General features: G+C 44.4%; 1 protein-coding gene across 1 annotated transcript in view; it reads right to left on the bottom strand.

Moving 5' to 3' along the window:
* Positions 1-20,903, bottom strand: part of HYDIN (HYDIN axonemal central pair apparatus protein) — a 374,065-nt gene that overhangs the window by 24,205 nt on the left and 328,957 nt on the right. Inside the window, exons 61-74 of the mRNA XM_064489991.1 lie at positions 20,240-20,444; positions 19,456-19,691; positions 17,521-17,672; positions 17,241-17,430; positions 13,544-13,646; positions 13,049-13,327; positions 11,407-11,549; positions 9,186-9,404; positions 6,864-7,024; positions 4,507-4,604; positions 3,523-3,730; positions 2,120-2,332; positions 1,512-1,650; positions 280-445 (exon numbers count right to left, since the gene is read on the bottom strand). Coding sequence (XP_064346061.1) covers positions 280-445; positions 1,512-1,650; positions 2,120-2,332; positions 3,523-3,730; positions 4,507-4,604; positions 6,864-7,024; positions 9,186-9,404; positions 11,407-11,549; positions 13,049-13,327; positions 13,544-13,646; positions 17,241-17,430; positions 17,521-17,672; positions 19,456-19,691; positions 20,240-20,444 — 2,512 coding nt within the window. The remainder of the gene's footprint in view (positions 1-279; positions 446-1,511; positions 1,651-2,119; positions 2,333-3,522; positions 3,731-4,506; positions 4,605-6,863; positions 7,025-9,185; positions 9,405-11,406; positions 11,550-13,048; positions 13,328-13,543; positions 13,647-17,240; positions 17,431-17,520; positions 17,673-19,455; positions 19,692-20,239; positions 20,445-20,903) is intronic.

Below are 20,903 nucleotides of genomic sequence, written 5' to 3' on the forward strand. Positions count from 1 at the left end.
CAGGCCCCAGAGGAATCTTCCAAGTAAGAGCCGCAACAAGCCTCCTAAATTTCCTTAGGTTATTACTGTGTGAGTTTAGAAGACACTTGATGGAGATTAGATTGGGAGGTTAAATATTTTGTGGCCTTGTGAACAATGATAGAGGCCCTCTGACGTGCTTCTGGAAGGCACGAGGAAGAGTTCCCCACCCAAGTCTGCTCCTGGGGCTCATCGCTGGGTTGGTCTCACTCCCCTCCCCAGATCATGGCAACTGTAAATAAACCAACAGGGCAGCCTTACCAATGAGGAGACAACTGAAGTTGATATGTGACTTGTCCAGAATGATGAGAGGGTCACTGGCTTTGCCTACCAGCAGGAAGGGGACTGTGATGTTGTGTTCAGGGATTAAGAAAGTCCAGAATGCTTCTGAGATGTCCAGATGGGAAGGTGAGAACTGGAAGACGATCTAAGAAGACAGTTTGGAGCACAGCAGTTAGAGCCCCTTCTGTTTGCTGACACACGTGGCCTTGGAGGCTCTCAGCACTGGGGTTACGCTGGTTGACATTACCAGCGCACCACCTTCTACCCTCTGTGTAAGGGCAGGTAAGTTTGGCTGTACTAGAAACATCAATGTCTGCGTGTCCTGCCCACAAATATTTCTAAGGGGGTCTACCCTGCTCACTGCCTTTGCTGGCTAGGCTGCTGTATTTCATGCCACGTCTTTGGATGGCATACAAAAATGGAAAGGTTCAAATAGAAATTTGTAATTTTGGCTTTTACTGAAAAGTTTGGGAGAATGAGCAGCTCTGGGCCCACTCGTCTGTGTGGTGAGCTGCAGAGAAGCACTACAGCTAGCCAGCCCTGATGCCCAGCGTTCCCTATCGCTGTCCCCTTGGATGGTGTCATTCATTTGTGTGAACTTTCTGAGGGCTTCTGAATTTGTAACTTCTGTTTCATGGATTTATTCCTGCCTCCAAGATTCTCTGTGGAACTCACAGTACATGGGGCCCATGGATCTGTTTTGGTCAGCAAGTTCATATTTCTTTAAGTCTGACCCTCTGCTCTAAATCACTGTGTGAGCTTTAGGACAAAGCCATGTGACATGACTCCATTTTTCTGTTTTTCCCTGTGGCCTGGCCAAGTAAAAACACATCTGTGTCCTTTCACTGCTGTCAGTCCCTTGTTTATTTCACTGCTGTCAGTCCCTTGTTATTGTATGAGTCCTAGAGTCTCCAGGCAGTGGTGTCCAGCTCTCCTTTCCTTGCTTTAATAATCTCAATTTTTAAAGCTTCAAATACTAGAGCTCTCTCTTTCTCCATGGCCAACCAAGAGAGCTCAACCATTGCTCAGGAGGACTGTCTAACATGTAAGGTAGCCACTCAAGAAATTCTTGTTGATGAATGCACCCTTAGTCTGTTCTCCTTAACTCTACCCCTGCTCCACAGCACGCCTGCTATATGGGGGTTGGGATGGGGTGGGGATGGGACAGAATGATTAAAGCCCTTGGTCAAGTGGTCCCCATTCACACACACCTCAGCTTTCTTTTCAGGGAGGATGACGCCCTTCTCTGTAAGGCATGTGAAGGCTGGAGGGTTCTGGAGACTTTCAATTTCTTCAGAGATCCAGCAGAAGGAGTAGGTGCTATTGGTTGGGTTCAGGATTGTAAAAGTCCTGGCCAAGGGGAAAGAATTAAAAGCAGAGAGTGAGTGAGGGAGTTGAGGATTAAGGGAAGCTTTCTTAGGACCTGCCCTAGTGCCCGTCCCCTTACATGGGAATCAGAACTGCTCTGGGCACTTTGTTACTGTAGGAGCAAAAACTGCATCTCAGTTGGGAGACCAAAGTCTGGCTAGAATTCTGGACTGAGGAGTAGTAGTGATGCCCAGGGCCCTTCTGTCCCAGTGATCCTCTGTGGTCAAGGTGGTAGTCAGTGATCACATTTTTACATCTTCCAAATTTCCCCCAGTGTCAAAACTAAGGAGACAGAATTGAGCTTTCTCACTGTAGTTCTCTGAAGTCAGATCCCAGGATATGGAGTGTTGCTTCTAGGTGTCAGTCTAGCTTGCTTCTCTGAATTCTTCCTCTGAGTTTTTAGAAGGACTGACTGACATGAACTCAACCAGCGTGAAACTGAACTACTCACCGGAGGTTCCTCCCTCCTATGCCCACACTGATGAACTCGATCACCCGAGTGTGCGGGTCCAGGGCCCCACTGCTAGGCCCTCGGAGGTCTGGGTTGCGCCGATGACCTCTGATGTAGTCCGAGTCTTTCAGCTCAAAATGACAGAAGGGCAGGTTGCTCCGCCCTTTTGCTGACAGGACCGGGCCTTGCTCTCCAGGTAGCAGGTTAGGAATCCTGAGAGGATAAGGTTACTCTTATCTATTTTAAATTTTTTAATCATTTTTCGCTTTCTCAATTGGTGGAAATAAATCTCATATCCATTAGAATGAGAGCTCCATGAAAGCAGAGGCTGCATCTGCCTTGATCGACAACATAAGCTCAGCTCCTTGAAGTACACAGTAGGGACTCATTAATTAAAAATTGGGTGAACGAATGCATGAATGGGCTGAGTATGAAGAGCCTGAATTCTGGTTCCTTCTGTGTACCTTTCTCTGGCCTCAAGTCCTTCCTTTATCAATGGCGAGAAAATCTCCCTGCTGTAAAGTGAGCAGAGTCTAGCCCTCTGGGCCCTTTCATATGTGTCTAGTGGGATATAAGAAATGACCCAGATATCCTAAAAAAGCTACCCTGAGCCCCTTGGAAAAAGTGAACTGGATATGAGCAGACCTCTAGCACCAGCACCGAGCTTAGGGGGCCCAGGTGTAGGAAGGGTCCCTGCACTGTGGTTGCAGGATTTCTGGACACTCTTAGGGCTCACCTAGGTCTCTGCCACCCTAGGCCATGGATCACAGACTCCCTCTGAGGTGGGTGTCCTCCACGGGGCTTCCCTGGGAGCAGGTACCCCATCAGGCACTTTCACTGCCAGATGTTATTGACTGACTTCCTTTAACTGGATCTTGCCCATCGGCTCCTCACTTACTGGGTACCAGGTCTACCACCTTTGTCGCCGCCACCACCTAATACTTATTGTACGATGTGTGTGCCAGGCACTGTTCTAAGCTCTTTACCTGAATCACCTCATTTAGTCTTCACAACAGCTCTGCAAGGTGGGTATTGTTATTCGCATTGTACAGAGGAGGAAACTGAGTCTCCGAAGAGATATAAGAAAACTTCCCCAAGTTTATGCTGGTCCCAGGACTAGGTGCCCCCTGGTTGCCCACCCACCTTTCTGTTGCCCAGTGGAATCCTGTGTATGGCTGGGGATGGGGAGGTGGGCGAGAGGCTGAGTCTACAGAGGGTTGATGAGCAACACAAAAGACCAGATGCTCCTTGTTCTCACAAGGCTGGCCCCCTTGACCTTTCCAAAGGGAAATGTGGCTATGTGGTGCTGTGGAGGGGCCCAGGCTGGAAAGAATGGTGGTCGTGGTGGGACAGAAGAGGGGTGAAGAGCTGCAGTACTTTGTGCAGGGAGCTTGGGTCCTTACTGGCAGATAAAAATGCTCTCGAAGTCTCCAACCTCCAGTGGGGAGAATTTCACTTTGAGCTTCTGAGTCTTCCCCACGGGCACGATGCCCGAGGCAGGCTCCACAGAGAAGGGTGGCGGGGAAGCTTCGTTCCAGTGGTCCATGGCACTGTCCAGAGTGCTGCCTGTGTGTAGCGTGCCCTGGCTAGGCTGGTCTTTTTGGGAGGAACCTGGGGGCAGAGAGAGAGCCAGTGATACTCTGCACATGCAGGGGAGGGCGGGTGGAAGGCAGCACACTCCCAGTCCTGAGGCACCTCTGTGGGGTCTGTGAGCTCACCTCGTCCAGAAGGTATACTTAACTTTGGGCCCTGGGGTAAGGACTTGGCTCCTATCTCTCCAAGAGACCCATGAAAAATACTTCCAGAAATTCCATCAAGTTTTCAAGTTTGTTTCTTTTTGGTTTGGGATGGGGGTGGGGGTTAAGTAGATGTCTTTGGGTCATCGGCCTCAAGAATATGCTGAAAACATAATTTTTGAAGAATCATTGTTTAAAAGTAGGGGTTCACAGCCTGGGAGCTGTGAAGGTCTGGGAATCTCCAGAATTGAAACAGTGGTAATGGACACTTGCCCATCAAGTGTTGGGCCCTTTTTAAAGTACTTCACAGGTACTGACTGTGAGTTGGGCATTGGTGTGTATTTTCCTGGGGCTCATAGCTTTCATCAGTTTCAAGACTCTTATCTCTGAGAAGGTTAAAATCTAAAAGAGAAGACTTCTAGGGATCCATCAGAGGTGGCACTGGCCTAGTAGGGGGCCAGGGTCTGGGCTCCTGGAAGGACAAGGTCAGCTCTTGAGCTTCTCAGGCCTATTAGGCTCCGTAGATGCCAAGAGGGCTCTGCTCTGCTTCTCCTTTGCTACTTCGGGGATAGTTGGAGCAGCAGTCTTCTCCATGAACAAGGCTAATTGGGAAAAGTTCAAGCCCTGGGTTTTACCTGTCATTGCGTTTACCTTGGATATCTGGCACTGCAAAGCTGACAGACTTTGCCGTCTCTTCTGAGATCCAATTGAATTCTAGCTGCACGCTTCCTGAATTAATCAGTTCAAACCTGCAAACAGATCAGGAAATGGATCTGAGAAATGTGCTACAGATGGTTTTTGTGCTGTCGGCACATTGCCTGTACTGTTCATTTCTTTCTTTAAATCATTTTGTTTCTTAAATATTTCTTCAAAGGCAAGTTTTAAGCAATTTTATCTGAAATCATGCCTTTGATGTACTAGTTATATTTCCTTCTAAAACACATAAAGTATATACATAGCTATTAAAAGTATCCAAATGTTTAGCACTTAAGTCATCTTGCATACCACCGACACCCCAGGCAATGAGCTCTCAGCCTGCAACACGGTAATCCTGAAAATTTCCCATGAAGAAGGAAACAAAACCTATTTCACAGGACAGTACCTTCCTCAGGTGCAAATTCCATAGCCCTTCCCTTCCTGAATCACCTTCAATCAGAAACAAACCACATCTGGTGGTCAGAACCCCTCTGACCCCTGCCTGAGACCCCTTCACTGGCTGAGACACAGACTTGTCTCAAATTCTGAATTGGCGGAGACTTTTCTTGCTCTCAGACAAGAACCGGGAGATAGAAGCTTTTTCTTGAATCACTAGTAAACTTGATTGCAGACAGTTACAAGAAAATGATTGTGCAAGACAGAAACACACACGCTTTTCTTAGTTTTAGGGGAGAAGTAGGGGTTGAGAGTTGGGTGGGGGGGGGTAGGTCTAAGGGTGGGGTGTAGGGATTAGATTTCCATTAATCCAGTCCAGATAGACCATGCAGCTATGTCTGAAGTCAAGCTTTGACCACAGGGGCTTGTGTGAATTTATGAATTGTGTGAATTTACAAGCACTGGTCTTTATCCTAAAGAAAATCTTTATAAAGGGGAGCAATCTCAGTGGCACAGAATACTTTTAGTAAAACATTCTTGGTTTAGGTCAGGGGTCAACACTTTTTTGTAAAGGGCCAGATAGTAAGGTTTTTTGGCTTTGCGTGCCAGAGGTCTCTGCAGGAACTACTCCCTCTGCTGTTGTCGTGCAAAAGCAGCTGGAGATGGTACAAAAATGAACACATGTGGCTGTGTGCCCACATAACTTTATCTGCACAAATAAGCAGCTGGCCAGGTCTGGTCCGCGGGCCACTGTTTGCCGACCCCTGCTATAGGTGAAATGGCCGTCAGCAGAATGTCCCATGTCCCATCTCCTATCTTTTGGTTCTGTAATAATTTGAGAGGACAATTTAAGTGCCACAAATGTAAAATGAGTTGAACAAGTTAATTACTAATTTTTATAAACTAGGAATGTCAGTGGTTTACATTTTTGCGTTTGTGATTCTCAAAGAACAGTCACAGGCCTTCCCCCTGTATCTGTCTCTGCGCATGTTGCTCTCACTGCCTAAAGGCCCCTTTTCTCACTTCTTCACCTGTCAGCTCCTATTTGTCCTCCAGAGTTCAGCTGGGCCCCACTTTGCCTGGGAAGCCTTCCCGGACACTCTGTGTCTCCCCATATCTTGGTCTGTTTTAGGTACACTTGCCGCATGCACAGAACACCAAACCATCATACCTATTTTCACCCATTCCCCAAACTCCTGCCATGAGCTCTCTGAGAGCAGGACTCAAGGTGTCCTTGTATCATCTGAGTGTGGTTAAAGGGTTAACATAACCCTTTCTCCTTCTAAAGACAATTTTGACATTGAATTAACTTTCTAGCTCTGTTTCCCTGGAAACCTGATAAGGGAGAAATGCCAGCTATATTATTAGACAATCTTGTTTATAGTTAAAACGACCTGCGGTTGGTAACTTGCTTTAGGTCTGGGAGGAATCATGATCACCTGGAGGGAAGGCATAGCGTTTGGGGTCTCTGAGTGCAGTGACTCTTGTAACTGGCCACATCCCCTCCAGGGATCCTGGAAGCTATAGTCACACAGTGGTTCTGAGAAATGTTGGCTTCTATTGGTCATGGGGTTTCTAAGCTAAGATGGACCCCATGACCACTAGTGTGGATATTTTCTGAGTGGTTACTGGGGGCCAACAAAAATAGTTCCTGGGTGGTGATACAGACTGTTGCAAGGACTGGTCCCACTGAAGCCTGATGCCACCCTCCTGGTAGACTGTGCTTCCAGGTCTACATCTTGATTTTAAACGAGAACTTCAATAGTTTTGTGGTCTGAATGTTTCACTGGACCTATGAAGGCCCTCTAGGGCGGCGTACACAGATGTTGTGGACACTGCATAAAAGTTTGATGGAGTGAGTAAATGAGGGATGAAAGAACTTCTCTGAGAGGGTCAGGAGGCTTTTGATGACTCACTCAAACACTCGGGTCTGGTAAACCAGTGTTTCCTTAAAGTGCACATCACTCATTTGGCACTGGTATGAGGCGAAATTCACGTTGGCACTGATCTGTAGCTGCAGTTCTCGGTAGTTTTCTTCTAGAACTGAGTGAGCAGGCTCAGGATCCATCTCTACCACCTGTAACAAAGCCAGTTGTCTTCTCAGTGATGCAGAGCCAGCCACTTCACAGGAAAAATGGGGAGATAAGACAGTGCTTTATTCTACGTATGCAAATGAGCACCAACTCGTAAACTGAAGTTCCAGAATAAATGATGAAGGCAAACCTAAAGTGACTCATCAAAAGGAAGGGAAGAAACTGAGTAATAAGACATTACTGAGAGTATCAAGACTGCACAGGCATGAGTCTTGGGGTCAGACAGACTCCAAAGAAGGTAGAATAAAGGAAATCATAAAGATAGGAATTTATATTAATGAAATAGAAAATAAATCTAAAAGAGAACAAGACCAACAAAGCTAAAAGTTGTTTATTTGAAAAGATTTAGAAAACATGTGGTGAAACTGATCAAGAAGAAAAAAGAGAAAGTACAAATAACCAATACCATAAATGAAAAGGGAAACATTACCATCCATCCTACAGATATTTAAATATTTGAGAAGAAAATATTATAAGTAATTTTACGAAAATACATATGAAAACTCAGTTGAAGGGCAAATTCTTAGGAAAACAATTTAATAAAATGGACCCCAAAACAAATTAAAAAACCTGAAGAGTTCCATTACTATTAAAGAAACTCCAATGGCAGTTAAAAAGAAAACTTTAGAAAGACCTAAACAAGTAGAGAGATTAAAGGAAGGAATGTCATAAAATTGTCAGTTCTTCCTGAACTGGTTTATAGGTGCAATCCAATTCCAATGAAGTTTCCATCAGCGTTTTCATAGTACTTGGTAAATGGATTTCAAAATTATACAGAAAAATAAAGGACCAAGAATAATCAAAACGCTTCAGAACAAAACAGTATGGAGATAATCACAAAAAGATACATTAAAGAAAGTGAAAAGGTAAGTGATAAATACGGTGCAGACATTTGCAGACAAATATAGAAATGAAAGAGTTTATGAAAAATAAAATAACTACTACTCACATTTTTCTAAGATAATGCCCGAGTGTTTTCCAAAGTGGCTGCACCAATTTACACTCCTACTAGCAAAGAGCCACTCTGGAAACACTCGGGAATCATCTTGGAAAGTTGAACATTCCCACATCCTATGACTCAGAAATACCACTTCCACAGGGAAATATATACAAGATCTTGTGGTAGCTCGCAGAGAAAAAAATGTGACAATGAATATATATATATGTTGACGTATAACTGAAAAATTGTGCTCTACACTGGAATTTGACACAACATTGTAAAACGATTATAACTCAATAAAAAATGTTTAAAAAAAAGAAGAAATTCCTTCCACTTCCTATGACACATTTTAGGAATATACATTTTTACAAATGAACACCATGTGGCATGAACTATAATGCTCACAGAAATACTGTTCATAGTAGCAAGCCCCAAATTATTTTCAAAAGAAGAATGGGTAAATAACCATGGACTTTGATCTAGCAGTGACATGAGTGTACTATAGCCACGTGCAACAATATGGATGACCACACGTAATGATCCTTAAAAAACAGAGTTAAAAACTACAACTAAACAATACGCCTTTTAGAATGCATAGGTTAAAAAAGGAATAGAAAACAAAAATCAAGGGATGAGTTAACAAGATTCAGGAGAGTGGCCACCGCTAGGGGGGAGAAGAGATGGAACGGTTGAGAACCACACAGGTGATCCATGTTCTACTCCCTGTGCTGGGTGCAGGTTCACCTCTGTTTATTATATTATTGAAAAGAAACCAACCAAGGAATAATGAAAAGAGGGGTATGCATGGGCCAAAGAAGAGATTCTATCATGAAGCAGAGATTATAATAAAGCTAATTCTGGACACTGGAAGGGAAAAGGAAGCAGCTGAAAGACAAGTTATGTTTCTGAAGAGGAAGAAGGTGGGAGGACTTGCTCAACTAGATCTCAAGATTTACACTAAAGTTCCATCCACTCAGGTGTGTGGTTCAGGTGGTAAGTGAAGTGTGGATGGCAGGCAGCATGCCTGAAAGTTGAGTTTGCCACTTATGGAAATTCAGGTCAAGTGGAATGGGGACCGTTTTTTTGTTTTTTTTTTTTTGTTTTTTTTCAGTGAAAGAAGGAAAGGATGAGGCATTGAGCTTGAGAGCAGCAGGCATCCAAGCACGGCAGGCCTGGCCAGACTAAGGCCTGATGTCCCCACTCACCTTCCGTTTGGTAGTGAAAGTCCCGGGCGTGTTTCTGAGCATGTCTACCCACTTGACCGTGTGCATGCGGTCATCCCAGTCAGGGACCTGGTCTGCCGGCAGCGGAAACATGATCTTGGAGAGCTTGCACTTGATCCCCATCTTCTTCAGGTTGATGGGAACGTCCGACTTCACGGTCACCACTATGTCCTTTGCACAGCCAGGGTGGAGGTGGCCGATCTGGGAAAGAGCCTTGTGTTAGGATTTTCGGGAAATTCAGTCTTGGCGATTTGATGCAGGATGGTGACATTCTATGGGTAGAGCCCAAAGTCTTGGCAAAAAATGCTTCATTCAAGCCCATATGTGTAGACTGTCTTAAATAGCTACAAGAGGTTCTTAGATAGAAATATAACCATAAAAAAAGGGCAGCTACATTTACTAAACTGTTACAAGCTTCAGGCACTATTCTAAATATTTGTAAAATTCTATAAATCCCCACAACAACCCCATAAGAGGTAGAGCTAGAACCCCTATTTTACAGATGAGGAAACTAGGATCTTGCTCAAGGTCATAGCAATAATTTTGGAAGAGCTGGATTCAGACCCAGGCAGTATGGCTCCAGGTGCCACACTCTTAAACATCTGTATTTAATCATATGATCAGTGCAAATTATGGACAGAAGTCCACAATATATCAGCAATTCTCAGAATGTGATCTTGTGACCTTTGGGATCCCCTAGACCTTTTCAAGAGTCCATGAGGTCAAAACTACTTTCATCATTATACTAAGATGTTATTTGACTTTCTCACTTTCATTTTCTCATGAGTATACAATGGAGCTTTCTAGAGGTTACGTGACGTACGACATTGCATCAGATTTAATGCAGAAGCAAATACGAGAATCCAGCTGTCTTCCATTAGGCCAGATATTAAAGAGACTGGTAAAAATGTAAAACAATGCCATTCTCCTCAAAACTTTTTTTAGGAAAATATAGCCATTATCATAAAAATATGATATTTATATTAACATGTAATAGGTTTGTTATTATATTTTAAAATCAATAAATACATGTTTATAAACATTCTCAGTTTTAACTTCTAATATGCAAATAATGTTAATCATAACCACATAGACAAAAGCTCTTTGGGGTTGCTCAATAATGTTTAGGAATATAAAGGAGTCCCGAGACCAAAAAGGCTGAGATTTGTTGAAGTATTCCAGATATATGGGAAGTCCAATTTGGTTTGTAGAAAGAAAACATTTGTGATTTAGCATACATAAACTCACACACACATGCCCACATATATACTATATACAGTCTTATGTATACAGTCCTTTCATGTGTCTGATAGACAAGAAGCTCTCCCTGCTCTGGAAAGTGAAGAAAGAAGAAAGCTTAATATTTCCCAAGGCCATAGCTGTGTGTGTGTGTGTGTGTGTGTGTGTGTACAGGTGCGGGTGTATGCCTGAGTGTGTGCATGTGGATATATGTAAATGGACTATAAGAAGCTTATCTCTGCCGACTTTACATCCCTTCCTGGTAGCACCCTAAGATTTAAGGTGACAAAGCAGGGTTCCCAACCTTCCTCATTCTGTCCCCCCAGAGTTCTATGCTTGAACAGACTCGGTGGCTAAAATGGAGCAGGAGGCCGTGGATACATTCAGTCCTGGGAAATCAGAAGTGAACTGTCTGTGAAAAGCAAGCGCTGGTCAGGGGCAAGGATCTGTTGTCCTAGGCCTCATTCAATGTTGAGCTTTGGCCAGCAATTCATAAAACGTGTGCTGTGAGAGGCTAAAAGAAGGGGATAGGAAATTCCAGATAAAACAGAGTTAACTAGGTTTTAATGTGCTGAAGGGCAGTGGGAATCTTTAGGCAAAAGATGTAACTTGTAACATTTTCTAAATCTCTGTTGTCCACATCCACCACTCCCATTTTAGCTTTTGATGAGCCACTTTTGCAGGACTAACACTCTAAAGAAACACACACCTAGGGGGACACAGGTCTGTACTTGGGGAAGAGGAAAACTGGGACCTGTCTGCATCCATGTAGGTCTCCATGTAATTCCTCAACATCAGCCTAGGAACAGCCTTGCTTTTGGACCAGAGGGGACACTTTTGGTACCAGGTCTGAGTGAAGGATACATCCATCCCCTCCCATGTATCCTTGGGAATGGATGATAATCAAATTGATGTTGGCTTAGGCTTAAGGGAGTCCAGAAAACAGTGACTGGTTTTTACTCACCTGTGGGGAGAAAGAAACTGTAGCTAAAAGGGGCCATTCAAACCGTATCACGTTTACTTGGCTGTGATTAGTGACTGTGAAGCTCACGTTATAGCTGTTTCCAATGTGGCAGTCCCCAAACTGGATGTGGTCCACCAGAGCAGCTAGGGGACAGAAGCAGGAGGCCAGTCAGTGCTCTCTGGACTCCTCCTCAGTCTCCCTTCCCCAGGGAGGCAGCACCTGATAAACACTGTGCTGCACCCTCATGCAACTCCACCCTCCTTGGATGGTTATATTGGAAATCCCTGGAGTCCCTGAGCAGCATGCTTTCTCCCAGGGGAATGTACTTATCCTTCCATCCATCCATCCATCCATCCATCCATCCACCCACCCTAGCCTCACCTCCATTTGTACAAAGGAAAACATAGCCACCCTCCACATTTATTTGCTGAAAGAGTACTATTAAAGGTTAGAGTTGCCAGATAAAATACAGGAGTCCTCATTCAATTTGAATTAGAGATGAATGATGAGTAATTTTTAGTATAAGTCTGTCCCATGCAAAAATCTGTGACACAATTATACATAGTTTATTTAAAATTCAAATTTAACATCTGAAATTCAAATTGAATGGGGACTCCTGTATCCTGATTTTCTAAATCTGATAGCCTTATTATGTATGAAAATCTAATTTCTGAACTAAGGTTCACTACTGTCTCTGGTTTGACCCCTAACAAGAGAGATGTCACCCTGTAGCTGCAGAGGTAAGACACCAGATATGGGAGGAGCACTGATTTTAGCCCATGTTGTATGGACTGTTTAATACTACATTTCAGGACTACAGTGAAGCTCCTAGAAAAACTGAGACTGTGTTTATAGCTCACTTCATAGCAATCAGCCACACAATTAGGGTGTTTAGCAAATGCTTTTTGATAACAATGATGAAGTAAATTTTCTTCTATTCAAAGAATATAGTCAACCAAATGTGGTGTTTGACAGACTGCAGGGCAGCACTTCTTAAGCTCTAATACACACACAAATCACCTAGGGATCTTGTTAAACTGCAAATTCTGATTCAGTAGGTCTGAGGTGCTGGGGTGGGATCTGAAATTCCCATTTCTAACAAGCTCCCAGGTGGTGCTGATGCTGTAGGGTCTCAGTGCATCGAGTAGTGAAGCTAAGGAGAATGAACTTCTACAAGTGGCACAAACTACATCCCCCTAATTAAACAAGCCTGTCATTTCTCCTAGAATGTCTAGCATACGTGATTCAGATGAAACAGACAACTCAAACACAAGCCAGCTAAAAGGTATAGACAGGGAAAACTACAGAGACACATGTATTCATGTCTTAGTGAATTTGAATTTCACTTATTAGCTAAATTGGAATTTGAGCTCAAAGATTAAGCTCTCCAAGGGGCAGATTCTCTTATTAATTACTCCTTGGAACTCCAGACGCATGCACTCTGATGTTCAATAAATGTTCCTTGAGAGAACGTATGGATGAGTGCAGTGACTGAGCCAGGCACAATGGAGCAAACAGTAACAGAGAGGAGATTCATTCCTAAGTTCCCAGGCAGCTAGCCAGTCTTTTATTCAAATTTCACTTCTAATTAAAATGATCCAAGAGCCAACAGCTGTCAACACCTCACTGCTGCTTCTCCTACCTGCCACCAAGTCTTCCATTGTGTTTTCCTTGAACATCTCAGAAGTATCTGAGGCCTCCTGGATGGTGGAAGCCACCAGCCCGTGGATGTTGTCCAAGGTGATGTCATCCTTGTAGCTCTCTCCCACAAGGTGGATGACAGTCTCCTCATACTGGTTGTTGATCACTGACAAGTGGATGGTGCCCGCCATTCTCCCAACCTTCAGGGAGTGGAAAACCACATCAAATTCAGCTGTGTTTCCAGGAGGAACAACCAGGGAGGCTGTGTGAGCTTTCTTTGCTGCAAAGAGAAGAGGGAGACATGATTTAGAGACAGTTTCAAGGAAGATGCATCCATAAGGACCTGGACTCAGGGGAAAGCAGACCTAGTGTGGGGAGGACCCTTGGCTAGAGAGGCAACTGGTGACAAGACTGGGCATCTGACACTGGCTGGGTCCCCTAACAAAACAGCTTCTGGGACCCAATGCTCTCTAGAAGCTATACTCTCCCAACTTACCTTTTGCATGTGGTTTGTTTTCTTCTATGATGTAGATGTAGGAGGTAGAGGGCTTCCCTTTCAGGGAGAAAACTCCTAGTTGGTCCCGCAGGTCAACATGAAGCTGGCAGAAGGCAAGCAGGACTGAGTGTTAAGCTTACAGGCTGCTCGTGAGTTTTGAGTCTGGAGTGAGATACTGTGCTGTTTGGGAAGTACCCCCCAAATCATCCTGCCTAGTGCTCACTTTTTGAGTTTCTTATTAAGAGGGAGATATAAATATTAGATCTGGAGACAACAAATGAAAATTTAGTTCAGCCTTTGCTATTCAAGTGAGGAACCAGAGGTCCAGAGAGTGTAGGTGACTTTCCAGCTCACCCAGCTAAGTCATGTCAAAACGGGGTTGCCTTTGTATGTTATTGACAGAGGCAGTTGTAAAATATACACTAGATTAAGAAAATGGAAATGAAAACTTGTCATTCCATGAGGGCCTGCATGAATGTGAGTTCCTAAAAACCAGTATCTTCTAGGTGCTAATGCCTGATAGTGTTATGTTACGCATCCTTAACAAAGAGAGGAGGAAAACCAAGGTGGGCATCTGCTTTACTTACCTGGAGAAAAGGGATGTTTTCCAGCCCACTGGAAGCCAGAAGCTGATTTAAAAAACTAAAGCTGTATATCTGATTTGAGGTATGAGAAACCAGCAGACACTTCTAGAAGGTAAGTTATGCTGGCATTATCATGAACAAGATTGAACAATATAAAAAATGGGGCATAAAGAAGGAAGAAACAGTGACATCACATAGAAGTTTCTGAGATGTAAAAATTATATATTTAGAAATAATCTTAATAAGAAACTATATGAAAGAATTATATGAAAAAATATTGACATAAAAGAAGATAAAAATAAATGGGTTGGAATCCTAAATGCTATTCCTGGTGGAGAGCCTAAATGCTCTAAAATAGAAATTCTCCCCAGGGGAGGGTATAGCTCAGCAGTAGAGAGCATGCCTAGCATGCACAAGGTCCTGGGTTCAATCCCCAGAACCCCCATTAAAAAATAAATGAAAACCAAATTACCTCTCCCTGAAAAAAACAAAAACAAAAAATTCTCCCCAAATAATTCATAGGATTCCCAATGGGATTTTGTGAGGAACATTTACAAAATGATGTTTAAAGTTCATATGAGAGCCTAAATATGCAAAAATTGTCAAGGAAAAATTATAAAAACAGGGAGTGGGTGCTAAAACATTTTGTAAAGCCACAATGATGGAAACCATGCAAGGTAATGGTAAACTAGGTAATTTGGACTCAAGACAATAAAAAAAACATTGCAAGACAACAAACAAACAAGCCCCTCCCAAACTTTAGAAGTGTCAGAGAACTAAGAAGACAATGAAGGGTAACCAGACCAAGGTCTGGGAAAGCACGGAAATTCACAGAGGCCAGCCTAACTTTCTGGGGCTGTTTTTGACTTGGAGCTTTTGCCAATCTGGAAGAGGCACACGGGAGGCTGAACTGTGCTTTTGATGATCTCTTGGTGCTAAGAGGGCAAAAGTCCTGTGAAGGGTGGGAGTGCTTTCTTTGCTTTATCTAGACTGGGGCTCCAAAGGTCTGAATAATAAGACAAAGGTTAGGCTGGATATAAATCAGCTCTCTGAAGGACAGCAATCCCGCTCAGCATTATTTGTGTAATACAGAAAATCTCAAGCCCTGAAATGAGTTTAACGTGATCCTGCATTTCTAGTTCTCTCAAGTGCTAGGCAGAAGCAAACAAAAATTGTCTCCGAAGGAAAATATTATCCTTAGTCTAGTTTCTAAATAACTTTTCAAATATAATACAACATGTGATAAAAAATAATCAAGTACATGAGGAGACAGGACAACATGGGCAAAACTAAGAAGAAACAGCAGCCCCACTGGGACTTCAGATTTTGAAATTATCAGATAGAGATTGCAAAATGGCTGTGATTACTGTGTTCAGGGAACAAAAGCCAAGTCTGGCAATTTCAGCATGAGACTAGAAATTATAAAAACTGGTTATGCAGATTTGAAAAACAATCTAATAAAAATTCTAGAACTGCAAAATAACCTAAGAACTGAATGGAAGGTTTAATAGCAGATTAGATACAGCCAAATGGAGAGTTAATGAACTGAAGACAGGTCAAAAGAAATTGTGGAGAATGAAGCCCAGAGAAAAATGGATGGAAAATACAGTGAGGTTGTGAGACACAGAAGATACAGTGAGAAGACCTTCCGTACATTTACTTGGCCTCCCAGAAGGAGAGATGAGACAGAATGGTATTCCATTATTTAAAGAGCAATATTTAAAGACATGTCTAGGAATTTTCCAAAACTGATTTAAAACATCAACTGCAGAGTCCAGAAGCCTGGTGAATTCCAAGAAAAATCAGTTAAAAGAAATCCACACCTAGACACATCATAGTAAAACTGCAGAAAACAAAGACGAAGGTACAAAGCTGGGGTGAAAAAGACTGCCTCAAAGGAACATTTTTGACTTATAGCTGACATCTCAGAACTAACAATGGAAACCAGAATGCACTGGAATTATATCTCCCATTTGCTGAAAGAAAACAACTGCCCACCCAGAGTTCTACAGCTGGTAAAAATTACATTTAAAATGAAGGAGAAATGGAGTTTTTCAAATAAAAACAGAATTCACCACTAGCAGACCTGCCTTATGGACAGATTAATGAGTATTCTTCAGTAGGTAGGAAATGGATCTCAGGTGTTAAGTTGGAGATGCAGGAATGGAGGGCAATAAACTTGGTAACTTGTGGGTGAATCTAAGTGAGTCCTAACTGTAGGAACAATAACATCAACAGGAATAGTGTCTGGTGGAATCCAAAGCCCTCTACAAGTCGTCCCCTCACTCTGCCCTTCTGTTTTCTTGCTGCTCTTCTATCTATAACCCTATGTTCTCACGTAGCTGTGTGCTTGCTAGTTCCTGTTTGTACTCTCTCTCTGTATATGTGTATATATATATTTGCTTCTGTGCATGTAGCTGTGTGCTTGCTAGTTTCTGCTTGTAATACATACACACACACACACACACACACACACACACACACACACATACACATATAAATATTTTTGCTTCTATGCCCTTGACTTTGCAGTTTTCTTTCTCTGCCTGGAACTTACTCACTGCCATGCCCACTTACTGAAACCCAGCTATCTTTTGATGCCCAGCTGAAATGTCATTTCAGAGTGAAATTTCCCTTGATTCCCCTAGATGGGAGTAGAGCATTTAAAAAAGTCCTACAGTTCTTTGTGACACACTTATACAATCTATCACTTTTTCTGTGAAATAAAAACATAATCGCTGAACCAAAAGTCCCTTCAGATGTTGTATGTCTTACCCCTTTTGAAATTTCTTTTGCTTTTTCCTTATTACAGATGAAAAAGTAAAGAAGACACTAAGAATACCCATAATCCTACTCATTTAGCTTGGTGTATATCATTGCTCACTGCCTCACATGCTAATTATCAGTGTACTAGGTAATTTGCTTTCTTACACTCCTTGAGGGCAGAGACCATGCCTGGTTCCACTGCGCATGTCCCATGTCTCATACAAGATAATCTATGAGGAACATCAAAGAAGCTGTCACAAGTTAGGGATGGCAGAGACCCCAATGTTGGAAGTCTTACTTCTAAATGATTCTCCCTTTTCACCCCAGGATTCACCCTCCAGCAGTACCTTGGCGGGGATGGTGCCATTGTTCTTGAGGATGAGAGGCAGTGTCTCTGAATGGCCAAGCAGAAGCCTCTTAAAGAGGAGCAAGGGGTTTCCATACTGGTTACAGAGAACTGGCCGCACAACAGTCACCCGAGGGAGGTTCCCCTCTCCAACGATATCAAACATAAGGCTTCGGTTCTTGGCTAGGCTGCTGTGGGGAACAGGAAGACCTTTCAGCCTGGCATGGCGGAATGACATTCCACAGAGAGTGTGGCCTGCAGTGGGGCTGGGGGGCTGGTACCTGGGCAAGCCATCCAAGGTAGCCTCAAAGATACACTGGTAGGTCTGCATGGTCTGCGGGGTGAAGGACACCGTGGCAAAGGCATGTGAGTGGCTGGCGATGCACATCTTGTTGGGTTCCACTTCAAAGATGTCAGTGATGCGGGCAAAGATCTAGGGAGGTGGAGCAGGGGTCGGCGTGTGCTGGTGACTCTGCACTTGCACTGGGCTTGCTGCTCACCTCTATCAGCCCTACTGTGAAATCTCCCTTCTCTAAACTCTGTGGGAGAAATGTCCCACTGCCTGCATGCTCACTCCTGGGAGGAGCAGCCTGGGTACTTGGGGATCCACCCCGCAGCAATAGTTGGCTGGGCTTGGCCTGGTCTTTGATTCAAATAGATGAACTAAACCATATCTCAGATAGCTCTCTCTGTCTGTCTGTCTGGTCTTCTAAAAGTTGGATTTCAGGTGACAGTTCTAGTCCTACAGAGCTCTGGCTACATAATGTGTTCTGACCTATATCTGAGGTCTCGGATTCACTGAAGCAAGCCTTGCTTTGTTGGGACCATCCTACGTGGGCTTCTACTCCTTGCCACTCCAAGAACTTTAGATAGAACCACCTGCCATAGCGCTTTATCTGTTCTGTCTGTTCCAGTGTTTTGGGAATACTGCAGGGACTGTGTGGACCCCTGGCATGGCCTCATAGGATTTTTTTTAAAGGATTTTTTTATTCTTGTGGGAGGCAAATGGATGAAAGACTGACTGTTCCCTCTTATTCTTAAACTGAGAGCATAAGGTTTCTTTTCTCTTTCCAAGGGACAGTATGTTACAACATAATGGCTGCAAATTCCTGTTAAAAACCTATCTGTGTTTAGAAATCAGGCTTGCTCACTTTTCATGTTTTCAGTATGAAATAGGGAGAAAGCTGCCCCTTCTTGCCCCAAATGAGGTCAGAGAGTAATGACAGTCTCTCAACTCCTGCCCCTCTTCAGTGACTGTCTCCTGGGAATACACACTAGTCTCGGCTCAGGACTAGGCCAGCCCTCTTGGACATCTCCTCACCACCACCAGCTGTGTGCATGATGCCAATTCTGGGGCACAGGGGCCACAGAGGCCCAGATTCTACCTTCAGGCCAAGAACTGCAGTGGCTGAGATGAGACTAGGCAGTGTTTGTAGCACACTGATTGGAAATTAAGGGTGAGTGAAACCCATTGACTAAAGCTGTCTCTCTTGGATCCTGAATTTTTTATTCCACTGCCAGGAAAAAGGATCTCAGGTGGTCTGACTCCGAGAGGAAGGCAGTTTTGGTCTAGCAGACCCTGAGATGGACATTTATTATTTATCTTGTATGTGGATGAAGCCTGGCTTTAAATCAAGCCCTACATCCCTTGGCTCTGGGACCTAGGGGAGGAATCTAGCATTTCTGAGCCTCACTTTCCCTAATTATAAGGTGGGGATAATAACACAAGGTCCAATAATGCAAACTTGTTGTGAGGATGAAATGAGATAATGAAAATCATTCAGCATCGTGCTTAGCATACAGCAGGGGCTCAATAATGTTCAAAAATGTTCATCATTTCCCCTTACACTTATATTCTGACATCCCCCAAATCCCCCTTACATGCCAACCTGCAACTTGAGGCGGCCTGCCTGAGCAGGCCCTTGTCTTTGGCTCTTCCCAGGGTGCTCTGTCTACTGTGAGCACACGGTGTGTGTCTGATAGATAAGGGCACTGCTCCCACCCGTGTACCAGAGGTACTCAGAGAAGACATCCACTGGGGCAAATAGATGCCCCTTGACTTAGGTGAGCCCCCTCCAGTCACCTCATGCAACTTCTCGCAGGCCTGAGGGCCAAACAGTCCCCACTCACAACACAGGTCCAAGAGCAGCAGCTTCCAAGAGCTCTTGCCCTGGCTCTGGGTCAGTCCTGGGGGCCCAGGCCACAGAGCCACTCACCTTGCTGGAGATGGGCTTAACCACAATGTTCACGTCACAGGTGATCTTTCCCGTGTTGCAAATCTTGAACCGAGCCTTGGCCTGATGGCCCACCAGGACGTTGCAGAAGATGAACTTGTTCTCATCCTCCACAAACAGCCCCCCACTCTCTATGGTCTGCAGGATGCTGTACAGGTTGGTGGTGCTACAGACCTGGTGCTCTTCAAATATCAAGGCGTTGTTGTCAGTCACAAAGGCTGGGGAGTGGAGGGAAGGCTGTGAGATGAAGCCTGAAAGCTCAATTCCTGCTTTCTGTAACTCCTAATCTAGAGGTTTAGATTTCAATGAAGAACGATGACAGAGGAGAGGCAAAGGAATTCACACAACGGGGTGTGAGTGATGGGATAAATCCTATCTTCTCTTCCTCTTTTGGATGCTTTTGTTGGTCTCCAGACTCCAACTATCTTTTCCTTCCAGTGGTAAACAGGAATAAGATCTGGGGTGAGTGAAGGAAGGAAGGAGGCATCTGGCTCACTTTGGTGCGAGACTGCAGGGTACCTACAGCCAAAGCAAGAGGAGCAGTCTCTGCTTCCTCTGCCAGCTTGCTGGGTTAAAGTTACAGTACACTCAGTCCCTGACTATCATTCTCTGCACATGTGTTACTCACAGGGAGTGGCCTGGCCATGAGCAGGATGCCGTGTTCCTGGGTCCTGTGCCATATCCCATCGCACCATGACTCCCAGGTAACACTATTCACCTGAGAATCCTAGACTAAGGGGTGCTGTCCCATCTGAGAGCCCAGTACCTGGTTGACAAGCTTCGGCCAACAGGGTGTAAGGAATGCCAGCAGGCTGGTCTCTTGGGTCTCGGTCAGAGATGTCGATAGCTATAAACTCCTCACATCTTCCCATGGGGTCAGCCACACAGTCAACGGTGATGACCTGCGTTCCTCCGGAGGGGATGGTGCCAAACCCAGGGTACACGGTGAACATACCGTGGGTGAAGCGAGCCTGCAGGAAAGGGTGGGAGGGGCGAGGGGTGGAGGCAGACTGGGGATCATAGTCTGAGCCCTTTAACCAGAATCCTGAGATGGTGTCAGGAGGGACCAGATGGTGGGGTCTCTCCCCATAGGTTCTCTCTGGGCCCCAGCTCTCCTCTTGGAGGCAGAGAGGGCCTGGGGTTGGGGGGGGGTCTTCAGGGACAGGCCCTTTCAGCACTTGTCTCTATGCACAGTCCTTCTGAAAATCATATGTGAGTGGGGTTTAAGGGAACAGACATAGTCTGCATAGTACAACACTTACCCAGATGGGAATCTCCCAGCAGAGGGGCACAGGTGGAGTAAGGGTTAAGATTATGAACTTTTCAGTCAGATACTCCTTAGTTTGAATCCCAGCCCTGCTGTATATTAACTGTCTGACCTTGGACAAGAGACTTCTCTGAGTGTTAGTTTATCCTGAAAATGAAGCCTT

Source organism: Camelus dromedarius, chromosome 9 (genome assembly GCF_036321535.1).
Source record: "Camelus dromedarius isolate mCamDro1 chromosome 9, mCamDro1.pat, whole genome shotgun sequence".
Taxonomy (NCBI): domain Eukaryota; kingdom Metazoa; phylum Chordata; class Mammalia; order Artiodactyla; family Camelidae; genus Camelus; species Camelus dromedarius.